This window comes from Myotis lucifugus, unplaced genomic scaffold (genome assembly GCF_000147115.1).
Source record: "Myotis lucifugus unplaced genomic scaffold, Myoluc2.0 scaffold_92, whole genome shotgun sequence".
In the NCBI taxonomy this organism is placed as follows: domain Eukaryota; kingdom Metazoa; phylum Chordata; class Mammalia; order Chiroptera; family Vespertilionidae; genus Myotis; species Myotis lucifugus.
In genome coordinates this window covers 4,403,023-4,416,110 of record NW_005871140.1, presented here as the reverse complement: position 1 = coordinate 4,416,110, position 13,088 = coordinate 4,403,023, and the positions used below count along the sequence as shown (strand labels likewise).

At 43.7% G+C, this 13,088-nt stretch overlaps 1 protein-coding gene across 4 annotated transcripts in view; it reads right to left on the bottom strand.

Moving 5' to 3' along the window:
* Window positions 1-2,343: 2,343 nt before the first annotated feature.
* Window positions 2,344-13,088, bottom strand: part of LOC102423291 (membrane-spanning 4-domains subfamily A member 8-like) — a 39,007-nt gene continuing 28,262 nt past the window's right edge. For 2 of the 4 annotated variants that reach the window (XM_023756388.1, XM_006091630.3), the window contains exons 3-7: window positions 11,846-11,968; window positions 7,598-7,657; window positions 6,469-6,597; window positions 2,834-2,947; window positions 2,344-2,662 (exon numbers count right to left, since the gene is read on the bottom strand). In XM_023756388.1, coding sequence (XP_023612156.1) covers window positions 2,558-2,662; window positions 2,834-2,947; window positions 6,469-6,597; window positions 7,598-7,657; window positions 11,846-11,968 — 531 coding nt within the window. In that variant the 3' untranslated portion in view covers window positions 2,344-2,557. The remainder of the gene's footprint in view (window positions 2,663-2,833; window positions 2,948-6,468; window positions 6,598-7,597; window positions 7,658-11,845; window positions 11,969-13,088) is intronic. The other 2 variants (XM_023756386.1, XM_023756387.1) reach the window with 1 other exon arrangement.

The window sequence follows — 13,088 nt, the reverse complement described above, 5'->3', positions numbered from 1 at the left end:
CCAATTGGCCATCATGGGTAACAATATTTAAATTGAAGGTGTACAAATCTAGAAGTTATAGACATAGCTATTTCTCTTTAAATTAGTTCCTATCCTTTGGTAAATAAAAGATATAGCCTCATAACTTTGGAAGATATCTTAAGACAATGTTAGTTCTTGAACACTATTGCATCGGTGGCAACAGCATTTAAAAAGCCTAATAATTTTAGAGGATGAACTCTCTCCAAAGGTCTTCTCAAAATTGTAGTTTATTGCACTAAAAACAACTTAGAAACCACACTCTCAAAACTGTGGTACTGTGGGAACCCTGTTCAGAGTACGCTGGATGTTCAAGGCCAATCTGAGCGTGGGAACCCTAATCAGGATGTTCAAAGCCAATCTGCGCAAGGACACAGCAATCTTTCTGTGTACACTTTGCAGACATGCCTGCATAGCCCAAGTGTTGAGGTCACTATTTGGCAAGAAGCCACTTTTATCTAAGTTAGTATAAAGTATATTACTGACCAGCCAGTGAGAGGCTGCCTGGTCAGACTACTTTGTATGATAGCTCCTATGTTACTAAGGCTACTTTTATGTATGGGCCTACTTGTCTACAAGGGCTGCCTTGTGTGGCTACTTGGTCAGGCTACTTTGTTAGCAATGGCTCCTGTGTTTACTACTCTACTAGCAAGGGCCGCTTTGTGTTTACTATTGTTTTAGCAAGAACTACTTTGTGGACAGCCTTGTTGGCAACAGCTACTTAGTCTACAATAAAGATTCTCTTATATGCCTATGATTGCTCATATTGTCTTCTCTAATACCCAGCACCCATGAAGGTCCAGTTCCTGGCAGGGGAACTGAGACCCCACAGTTAGCATAGTGAAGCAGAATCAAGGAAGAACTTACTCCAGCAATTGGTGAAGCAAGCAGGATTAAGGAGTAAGTACTCGCCAGCAGGTACTTTACCCAATGGAATACAATCTATACTAATAATAGCCTACGTGGCATCACGACCTCACGTCGTCACAAGATGGCTCTCACGAAATGGCCATCACAAGATGGCTGCATGCACAGCAGAGTCAGGGCCCAGTGGCCACTCCACGTCATGAGTCCTGGGGGTCCCACGGCTCTGCACAGCATGGAGGAGGCTGGTCCTGGCATCTCCGCTGCCTCACGCAAAGGAGGCGGGTCGTGGCAGAGGAGGCAGGTCGCAGCAGGGGAGGGCAGCTGTGGGCAATCAGGCCAGCAGGGAAGGGCAGTTGGGGGCCATCAAGCCCTGGCAGGGGAGGGCAGTTGGGGGTGATCAGGCAGGCAGGGGAGCAGTTGGGCATCAATCAGGCTGGCAGGGGAATGGTTAGGGGTGATCAGGCTGGCAGGAAGAAGCAGTTAGGGGCAATCAGGTAGGCAGGCAGGCAAGCAATTAGGAGCCAGCAGTCCCAGATTGTGACAGGGATGTCCGACAGGGATCAGGCCTAAACCGGCAGTTGGACATCCCCCGAGGTGTCCCAGATTGGAGAGAGTGCAGGCCGGGCTGAGGGTCACGCCCCTCCTCCCCCCACCCCCTGTAGGTCTCTAATGTGGCAATAAAAGAGAAATAAATCTTACCACTTGTAACAGCCTCGATGGACCAGGAGAGTATTATGCTAAGCAAAGTAAGCCAGTCACAGAAACGTAGGTATCACCTGATATCACTCATATGTGAAATCTAATGATCCAAATAAAACTGATGAACAAAATTAGACCCAGTCATAGAAGCATGTTGAACCTTAGAGGGAAGGCAGAGGAGAGTGGGTGGTAAGAGATCAACCCTGACCTTGTATGCATATAACCCGTGGACACAGACAATGGGGTGGTGAGAGCCTGGGGTGGGGGACAGAAGTGGGCTGGAGGAGGTTAATGGGAGAAAAAGAGGAACATATGCAATACTTTCAACAATAAAGATTAAAAAACACCCCAAAAACAATTCTCTCTCCTTTGATACCCCAACAAATGCATCTTCTTCAACAATGCTTGTTCTCTGCTTCCCCCATCACTGCCAGAATAAATCATTTTCATCTCTGATCTCTCTCTACACACCCCTAAATTCTATCATGTGTTATAGAAATCTGCTTGCATGTTCTTCTTCTCTTGTGAGGCAGAAGTTCCTTGAAGTCAAAGACTGCAAGTTCACCATGTTCAACCTAGTCCTGCCGTTAATAGAGTTTTAAACATATTAAATGCTCAGTGCACTTTTATTCAGTGAGTGAATGATTGGGAGAATGAAGCTTGGGTTGTCTAGACATTTGTTTCACTAACTTGTAAGCTCACACAGATAAGCACATGGATACGTGCACTGGACATCCCACAGGTGGATGTCCTAGGAAAGACCTCTTTGCTCAAATCCACTTTAAAGTCCTGTCTCCTTTTAAATGGAGGAACAGCATGATTAACGAAGCTGAAGTGAATGAAGTCCAAGGTGCCAACAGTTGGAGAGACACATTCCTTAGTTTGTCAGGGGGAAAAAAAGCTGAGTTTCAGAAGCCCAGAAAGGAGAGTTCTTCTTTTAGTTCCAGTGAAAGATGCTTCTAGAACCTTTGTACTATTTGGAGTCCTGAATCTCACTAGAATAAGACGGTGGAGAGTTCACTGGTTCTGGATTGGCCACTGGGTTTGTCACATAGATGGTATGAAAGACCACAGTGCCCTGAAAAAGACAGGTACATGGAGGTGCGTTAGTGAGAACCACAATTGCACAAGGCTTTAGATATTCCGGGACTCCCCATGTGCCTGGAGAGGAAACAAAAGCCTAACAACCTTTCTAGTGCCCACATTATTTAGGGCATCTTTCCATCCACTGCGGGTCCTACACACTCACATTGTTGTGTGAATAGTGGAATAGTTTGCAGCCAAAGTGGGCAGACGTGCAGGCAATGCAGAACTCCAAGAGGCTAAAGATGAATAGCACAGTAGAAGTAGTCACTTCAGAGACCTGGAACGAGAAGGATCATGGAGGTCATGAGTGGTGCCCTAGGAGTGTGAGGTCTGGCTCAAAGCATGGCTCTGCAATGGACCATGGCTAGGGCTTTGAGGAAGACCTCTAACCTGGTCTTAGACTCATGGAGAAAATGTCTCCCCAGGTTATGTGATGGTCAAGTGTGTTTGCAAAAGAATTATTTTAACACTTAGTACATGTGTTCTTCTACGGAAAAGAATAGTCATTGTATAGGGAAACACCTTGAGGATTTGATTCAAGTAGAGGTGATGAGACCTAAGGATGGGGTCTGGAGTGAGACAGTGAAACACTGAAACTGTTCTGTGTAGGAACCAAAGAGAAATTTGGGAGTATGAACAGTCCTCAGAGAAAGCAAAGAAAGATGGATAGAGGAGAAAGATGGGACTGAGCAACATGAAGGGATGGTAGAGCCTACAGAAAAAGGCATCTTGTGAGAAATTACAAAGCAGGGTTGTCTAATCTCCAAGCATCAGTAGTCCCTCCACCAACCCTCCGAACCTTTAGAGAAAGTCAGCTACTAAAACAACCTTCCTGGCTTGTGACCGTGGCATTTGTGGAGATAAATAATTGAGACTGTCTTTAACTTAAGAAAACGGTCAGTAAAAGGATCTCCAAATGAAACTAATTCAGCAGTAGTCAATTTCATGTGAGCACCAGGAGACATCTAAGCCCTTCCCTTGCTGTTCTCCAACAATGCTCAGGAAAATGGGACCTCCCACTGTATCTGGGGAGAGAGTTTGGGTAGAATCCACTTTATTATAAAAGGACAAGAGATGAATGGCCCCAATAACCATTTGGATTCCAATTACAGGAGAGAATAAATATGAAAATGAAAGTGCATGGCACATAGTAGGTATCAAACAAATGTTGGTCAATTATTATTTTAAAAATGGCATTGGTGATAGCTGGTGCTCAGAGAATCCTCTCTCATGGAGAGACCCCTCCTTAGCACGTTCCTTCTCTTCCCTCTTGATTTAGCAAGCATTTATTAAGCATTTGTTTGCTACGAAAGGCTAAGAAAGCATCCCAAGAAGCACAATCTAGTGAGGGAGGCAGATACAAATGCAGATAGTTATAATTTAAGTCAGACATGGTAAGAGCTATAAAAGAGCCAATAATAGTGCCTCAGGGCACTGAGGAGAGAAAGTTTCATTCTCAGTAAAAGATCCAATGATGTGGGTTTGGACATCTGTCCAGGCAAGGGGAACAGTTGTATGATGATGTCTTGGTCAAGGAATCACAGAAAGGTAGGGAGAAGGGGCCTTTACAAATGATGCTGGTCCTTTTCAAATGTTTTAACAACAACATTCTTTTATAAAGAAAGCTTTCTAATGGGAGGAGGGTTGGGAGGATGGGTGAAAAATGTGAAGGATATTAAGAAATCCAAATAGGGAGTTGTAAAAACAGTCACAGGCAGGTAAATTAAAGTACAGTATAGTGAATGTAGTCACCTCATAAGTTATATGTGTCTAATCATTACACCATATAGGTGATGAGACCTAAGGATGGGGTCTGGAGTGAGGTAATATAGTATTGTTAGTCAACTGTAATTGAAAAATAAAAACACCCTTCCATGAGGGAGAAGGGTTCCTCAAGCAGTTTAAATAGTTATTATTTGATGAGTATTAATTCATGCTTGTTGAGATGGAGCACCGCATCCATTGGTTCATCTTTTGCTAAGCTATGTTGAAGTCCAGCCCCCCTTCTTCTGGACTGAAGCCAGAAGTGTGTGGGTACACGACATGGAAGAGATCTCTTTCTAAGATCAGACATTGGCAGAACTGAGATTAGAAGTCAGGTGGTGGTGGCTCCAGTCAGTATGGTGACTGAGAAACTGGTGAAAATGGCTGGATTCTGGATGTATTTTAAAGGTGAAATCAACAGGATTTCCTGAGGAGTTGGCTCAGAGGTGCGGGAGACAGAGTGGGTCAATAATTTCACCAGAGTTTGTCCTCAGTGACTGGAAGGATGCAGTTGCCATCAACCTGGAAAAAGCAACCTGAGAGAAGATTTGGCAAATAAAATCTGGAGATGAGATTTGGATATGTTAATATCCAATATATAAGATGGAGAGTGGACAACTGGATACTAGACATGAGTTTGAGAGAGATGTTTTGCCAGAACCTAGGCGTTTGGAGTCATTGTCATAAGGAAAGTGTTTCAAGTCACCAGACTGGATGAGATTGCTAAGGCAGAGAGTAGAGAGAGAAACAGAAGAAGATTGAAGACTGAGTGTGAGAAGTTTGGGGAAAGATAAGAACCAGCAAAAGGGACAGAGAAGAGAGCAACCAGTATGGGTGCAGGACCGCCAGCTGCAGGGACTGGAAGGCACTGGGAAGTCCACCAAAGAGGAGGAATGATTTGGTGCTTGAGTAGAGGAAAGTTTTGGAGAACTGAGGCTGAAAGTATGGCTAGCATGGGTTAAAGAGAGATTATGAGAGGAAAGAATTGGAGACAGTCAGGCAGACAATTTTCTTTTAAGGAATTTTCTGCCAAGAGAGCCAGAGAAAGGGAGTGGTAGCTGAAAAACCAAGAGAAAGTTAGTTTGGTTTCCAAGATGAAAGAGACGAAGGTGTGTTCAGATGCTGATGGAAAAGCTGTAGCAAATGGCAGATAGTGATATAAAAGAGAGGTGGGGCCAGGGAGAGAGGAGAAGCACGTGGAGTGATATAACTTGAGTGAGCAGAGAGGGCAGAGCTGCTGTGTAGAGGAAGACATTGAGTTTACATGGGACTCATCTATAGCTGAATTTTCAGATGTTAGCCAAGTGCCCCCTGAGGTCTTGAGATGTGTTGTAAATGCAAAATACACACTGGATTTCTAAGATGTGACACCCAAAATGCAAAATATTTAATTAATAACTTTTTATACAGGTTGTATATTGAAGTGATGTTTTATATTTATTGGATTATATAAATATATTATGGAAATTAATTTCAGGTTTTTTTTGCTCTTTAATACGAAAACTAGAAAATGAAAAGTCACACATATGGCTTACATTAGATTTCTATTTGATAACATCGGTCTATAACATGGGATGGCTCATTTGCCTTTTCATTTCTATGGCTGCTTTCACACTGGATTGAGCACTGAAACAGAGACCAGATGGCCTGCAAAACCTTAAATGTTCACTCTCTGTCCCTTTCTGAACACCTTTGCTGATCCCTTTATCTATGAAAATGGGCAGGAAGGTGAACATGTGGGTAGATGTACAGGTTGGTGAGTACCGGTGCATTATCTCTATAACTGCATTTAATTCTCCCAACAATGTCAAAAGGTAGGTCCTCTTTTATAAAGATAGGAACTAAAACTAAGAAAAGTCACATGCTTGGAGCAGCAGCAATAACCTACAGGTCAGGGACTTGAAACTGTTCTGAGAGCATCTGTTTCCTTTGGTGCTTGGTGAAGCAGCTTGGTGGGACCAGGCCCTTTCCAATGATTTCCTAAAGATAGCTACATTGGAAACCAGAGGAGAATTGGTCAAGAGAGATACTTACCATACCACTGCAGGGACAGGAGCTGAAGGAGCTATGCAGGTTGTTGATAGCCATATCTGTGATGAAGAGCATGATTCCGACCAGAGAGCAGATTGCACTGGCGATACTCAAGCCCATGCTACCCTTCAGCTGAAGAAGATACAGAGAGAGGGTCAGTATGAGAAAGGAAAACAATTGTAGCTGAGATGAGCAGAGACACAACAAGTGCTTCATAATGTGAATTCCTGGAACCCTAGATGTGAGGCAAGTAAAGAGATGTCTTATGCAAAATACGTTTGGTGGTAAATTAACTTTGAAAACATCCGGGTTGCACAAAGTTAGATCTTTTGTGCAGGACTTCTCAAAGTCTTTAACATGGATTATGGATCCCCTGGAGAGGAGACTACTAAATAAAGATCCCTCCCAAGTTATCTAACCATCTTCAAAAAGTATCTCGTGGGACAAGTATCCCCAAGAATGATGTTTAGGAATCACTGGACTCATTTATCCCACAGGACATAGGCAGGAGACTCAGCCCACGTGTTCTGGGATGTGACAGGCTCTGATGCTCCATGATTCTGGTCCATGTGCAGAAAGGCATGCCCAGAATTGATCTTCCCTGTGGATTTTTTAAATAGATCTCATCTGGTGTAGGACCAGGTCATCCTGGGGAAACAAAGGTACTTCCTTGGTCCTATACTTGGGGCCACCAATTCTTGCCCATGTTAATTCACAGAACTAGTTTGGAAGGATTCCTTTGGGAAGCTGCTGCCTGAGCCTCCCCTGGCTTCCCTGTAGAAATGTCTGGCACTGGGCTGTGTGTGCTGCAGGCAGTCAGTGCCTGCTCTGCTGGAGGGCAGCCTAGCACCCCTGGTTGTTTTTTGCCTCCTCTTGTAAGATCCTCTTAGGAAAGTTATTCTCTCTGTCTCTCCATAACCTGATGCTGCACTTCCTCCCACCAAATCTTCTGGACTCTTTCCCATTTGTGACTCTGGCCAGGTTTGTATGGTCTTGTGAGTATGAGTGAGCATGCATGTCAGTGCCCTGTGTCTGGTTATAAGTAGGTTCAAGGATAAGGGAGGCATTGTGTATGAGCTTGTTTCCCTCCATGTGTGTGTCCCCTAAAGGTCCAAAGTTGGGAGAGACTTACCAGGCAAGAAGATCTTGGTAGCTGTTCTGATGTCACTGAGAGGGATCCTGAAATGATGAACTGGCACAGAAGAGAGGGAGTTTAGAAAGAGCCCAAAGAACCCTAGCTGGTTTGGCTCAGTGGACAACATGTTTGCCTGCAGACTAAAGGGTCCCATGTTTGATTCCAGTCAAGGGCAAATGCCTTGATTGTGGGGTTGATCCCCAGTGGGGGGCGCACAAGAGGCAGCCAATCAATGATTCTCTCTCATCACTGTTGTTTCTATCTCTCTTTCCCTCCCCTTTTCTCTCTGAAGTCAATAAAAGTATATTTTTCAAAAAGATAAAAAGAAAGAGGCCAGAGGTCAGGGCCCCACTTTCAGGCTTCTGTGTTTCTGATCACACACATGTTCTCTCATACATGCTAGGATCATCTGCTGGGACCTCCTACTCAACTCAAGGGAGGGGAAAAAAGGGAAGGAAAGGGAAGGAAGGAGAAGGGGAAAGGAAAGGGAAATAAGAGAAGACAAGAGAGAAAAGAGAAAAGGAAAGGAAAGGAAAGGAAAGGAAAGGAAAGGAAAGGAAAGGAAAGGAAAGGAAAGGAAAGGAAAGGAAAAAGAGGGAGGGAGGCAGGGAGGGAGGGAGAAAAGGAGGAAAAAATTAAAAAAAAAGAGCTATTTGTCACCACTAGACAGGGCAATAAGTTGGGATAAATATGTATTTTAGAATCCAGTACACCTGGTTCTAAACTCTAACTTGAAATGCATGTGATCTTGGGTAAGTTATTAATTTTTCTAAGTGTATATTTTCTCTTCAGAAAAAATGGGGAAAACTATATGTCTTTCTAAGTGTTATTATCATGAGATAATTTGTCCCTTGCATCTAGCATTTGGTATATCTTGCCCATGGTAGATCCTGTACATAGTAGATACTCAATAAAATCACTTTTTTTCTTATCATTTATTTTCTCACAGGCACTTCTTGTTGGCCTCCCAAAGCAATTCACTCAAGCATAGGGGCTCTGGAGAGAAGGAAGGGGTCCCCATATTTTCACTACTTTGAGATAAAAGCCCAATATCTGTCATTTCCTGTCTACAAGTTTGTACCTTTTAGTTACTCAGAAGAATGTTGCCTCTCTGCAAAGATGAACATCAACTATGAGGGCGACAGGATAGATTGTGTGCATCTATTTCAACACTGATGTTCTGCAGGCATAGTGGCTGATGGGATTCCCTGCTGTCAGTGACAGTCTGAAGGTCATCAGCTATGGTTTAATGGAAGCTTTGCTCAGCCCTACATGAAGTGCCTTTAACTTTGCCTTACTTAACTCCGTGATGGCCCACCAAGCACCATTATTATTCCCAGTTTAAGGAGGTGTGGACTGAGGCTTAAAAAATTTTAAAGACACACCCAAGACCATCCAAAAAATAGCATATCTGGAAATAAATCCAGATAATTGACTCCAGATTTCATGTTCTTAACCCTCATCCTGCACTCATTCCACCTCAGAGTAGATGCCTGTGCCTTGGAATGGAAATGGGTATTCACAATGAAAACTTACTCTAGCTACCAATGCTTTGTAAGAGGAATGCTATTTTTCCTATAAGTGGGAAAATGAGTCTCAATTTTATGTTTTCTACAGACTTTGTAGGAAAGGAAGGAAACAGAAGACTGGACTTCTGGTGTTCCTGCTGGTCTTTTTAAGGTGCCTAAGGAGAGGGTCTTTGGTTTGGGGAAGGACCATATGATCTTTAGAAAATAGATAGTCCTAAAAAAAAAACTGAAAATAGATAGTCCTAGAGTCAGTAAGGCAACAAAGAACAAAAGTGCCCTGCAGGACAAAGGGAGGGTGGTGTCATAAGGGCTGATGGGACCTGAGCAGCCTAGTGGGAGGGGAAATGGCCACCACAGCCTGTGTGATGCCTTAAGAGAATCTAACACTCCATAGGAACTGTTTTGTGGCTGTGGTATTAGTCTTCTCCATTTCTCCAAACTCCACAGAAGTCTGCTATACACACAGGTGTCTGTGGTTGGCTGAGTTCCAAGTCTGGGTCTGTGCTGAACAGAGAGAAGACCTAGGCCTCAGAGAATAAGACAAATGGGAATAAGAGAGAGCAGGTGCTCAGTTAAAAATGCTCCCCAGAATCTAAGCCCTGCCAAATTGCAGATGCTGTGTGTGTGTGTCTGAGGGTGGTGGACAACTATAGGCTATTTTATTTAAATTTCATGGTATATGGTTGCGTGGCTGATGTCCAGGTTATTCTGGAGTTTTGCTATTTGTAAGAAAAGTTGCCTTGGGTTGTAGATATGTGAGTTGAGAGAAAAGCTGTTATAGCAGGTAGAAAAGGAGATGGTTGCTGAGAAAGGGATTGGATTGCAAGTGTGTGTGTGTGTGTGTGTGTGTTTGTGTGTGTGTTTAGGAGGGAAAACACTAAGGAAAATGGAAAATGGAAAAGAGTCATAAAGGCAATATATTGGAGAAGAGAAAGGACCTGTTGTTCTTAACCTTTTAAGGGGTTCTAGGTCACCCTGAGAATGTGATAAAAATGGTGGGCTTTTCCAGAAAAAACAAGCAAACAAAAACATCTAATATAACAAATATTTTGCAAAAAGGTGGACTCTGAGCCCATCAGTGAACCCCAGATTGAGTCCCTACTGCTTCATGACTGTTCTGTGACTGGACAGCCACTCTTAACCCCTGGTGGAAATGTTCTTCTCCTGGAGCTCCAGCTGTGGGCCTGATTTAAACAACATGTGTGCACTGGGCTGATGAACTAGGAAAAGGTTTCCTTACCTCTGAGGTGGGCTAATTAGAAAGCTTCCCACTCTGGGGCAATGGCACCTTGCAGGGCTGTCACTTGATATTACCTGAATTTTATCTCCTCATAATCTATCTTTTGAAGTCCAAACCCCTAGGACCTCCAAATGTGGCTGTACAGTTGTTTCCAGACTCACTATAGTTGGGCTTCTGATTTTTTGACTTTACATTGGTGTGAAAGCCACATGCATTCAATACAAACTGTACTTTGGATTTTGAATTTTTATCTTTCCCAGGTGAGCAGTATGTGGTAAGATACTCTCTGGTGATGCTGGACAGAAGCAACCAGCCTCAGCTCCCTGTCAGCCATGCAATCATGAAGGCAAACCACCTATTCTTTGTAGTGTAGTATTTAATGCACTTTTCTTAAAAATATATTTTTACTGATTATAGAGAGGAAAGGAGAGGGAGAGAGAGAGACGGAAACATCAGTGATGAGAAAGAATCATTGATTGGCTACCTTTTGTGTGCCCCACCTTGGGGATCGAGCCCTCAACATAGGCACATGCCCTTGACCGGTATCAAACCCGATACCTTTCAGTCAGTAGGCCGACACTCTATCCACTGAGCCAAACCAGCTAGGGAAGACTCGGGATATTTTCAATTTACGTTGGGTTATTGAAATGTAACTCCATCATTACGTTGAAGAGCATCTAAATTTGAAGATAGTGCCTTTAAAGAAGTGATTAAAGTTAAATGAGGTTATATGGGTGGGCCCTAATCCAATATGACTGATGTTCTTGATGAGATATGAGGACACAAACACACACAAAGGGTAAACCAGGTGAAGACACAGGAGGAAGATGACCATCTACATGCCAAGAGAAAGGCCTCAGGAGAAACAACCCTGCCCACACCTTGATCTTGGACTTCCAGCATCCAGAACTATCTATAATAATAAAAGCCTAATAAGCTATTTAGACTGGATAGCCAAACGACCTTCTGGACATCATTCCGGACGTCCTTCCGGACAAAGCTGTGGGGGCCAAGGCAGAGGCAGTTAGGGGCAATCAGGCGGGCAGGCAAGTGGTTAGGGGTGATCAGGCAGGCAGGCAAGTGGTTAGGGGTGATCAGGCAGGCAGGCAAGTGGTTAGGGGCTATCAGGCAGGCAGGCAAGCAGCCCCGGATTGCATGAGGGTATAGGCTGGTCTGAGGGACTCTCCCCCAACACACACACCCTGTGCACAAATTTCATGCACCGGGCCTCTAGTGAGATAATGTCTATTGTTTAGCCACCAGTCTGTGGCTTCCCAAGAGGACTAATATTATTGGTAAACAAGGCCTGAGCTGGTTTCACAGCCAACATGCTCTATTGAGGTGGGCTAATTAGAAAGCTGACCATGTACTCTATTGGCTGGAAATTTTCTGCAGCAAATACACCACTTGCCAAGGTGGAACTGAGTATGTTGGCACTTTGTGGAACTCACTTGCAGGGCGACTGACATTACTTACCAAGATGCCTCCCCAGAAGGGATAGCCTCCATAGAATGAGACACTTACGAAGGTCCCAGGCAGCATGGTCCCCAGGATGATGCCCAGGCCAATGTGTATCAGGCCGATCAGGATCTGGATGGCCTGTCAGAGGAGCCAGAAGCTGAGACCTTTGTTTCTCAGGCTGGATCTTAACCCTGTTCCCTTGTGCTTCCTTTTAATTTTAATAAATATTTTGTTTTCATGGTCAATAAAGTCATATTCAAAATGTACAATTGAAACAATACTTCCCATAATTTCATCCCACTCAAAGAAAACAACCACTTATATTTTGATGTATAGCCTTCGATTATTTTTTCAAATATATACACTGATAATACAAAATGACTCTGCATATTTAACTTAATATTTCATGATGAATATGTCCCCATGGTATTAAGTATTCTCTGAATATATGTTTTTTTAAGGATTTCCCAGATATATTGGGCAGGTATAATATGTTTCCATATTATAAACAATACTGCAATGAACATCATTTTGTAGATAAGTCTTTGTGCTCATATTTTATTTCTTTGAAATACTGTTTTTGATTGGGTCTTCTCTCCCTCATCAAATTAATCTATCTATCTATATCTATATCTATATCTATATCTATATCTATATATCTATATATCTATATATCTATATATCTATATATCTATATCTATATCTATAGATATAGATATAGATATAGATGGTTAAGCAACCATCCCACTGTCCAACTGGTAGCTATGACATGCGATGACCACCAGGGGGGGCAGACACTCTCTGACTGGTAGCTATGATGCTCACTGACCCCCAGGTTGCAGACACTCAACACAAGAGCTGCAGATCTATGGTGACTTGGCAGTGGCGGTTCTCAGGTGACACACCCTGGAACCATAGGAGGGAGCCCAATTCTGGGGTGCGTCACCTGAGAACCACCCTTTTGCAATCCGAAACCCCTTGGGGGATATCAGAGCGCCAGTTTTGGCCCAATCCTAGCAGGCGAGGCCGAGGGACCCCACCTGCTGGAGGTACCCTGCTCACTCCACAGACGCCCTTCAAGGCACAGGGCCACCCCAGGTGCAGCCAGCTGGGAAGGGACCATGGGAAGTTGGCTCCAGGGCATGTCCAGCCAGTCTTGCCCAGTCCTGCCCCACCAGCCACCTTCTAATTAATTTCCTTTCAATGTGTATGAATCCATGCACCAGTGCACTGGTATGTGTGTGTGTGTGTGTGTGTG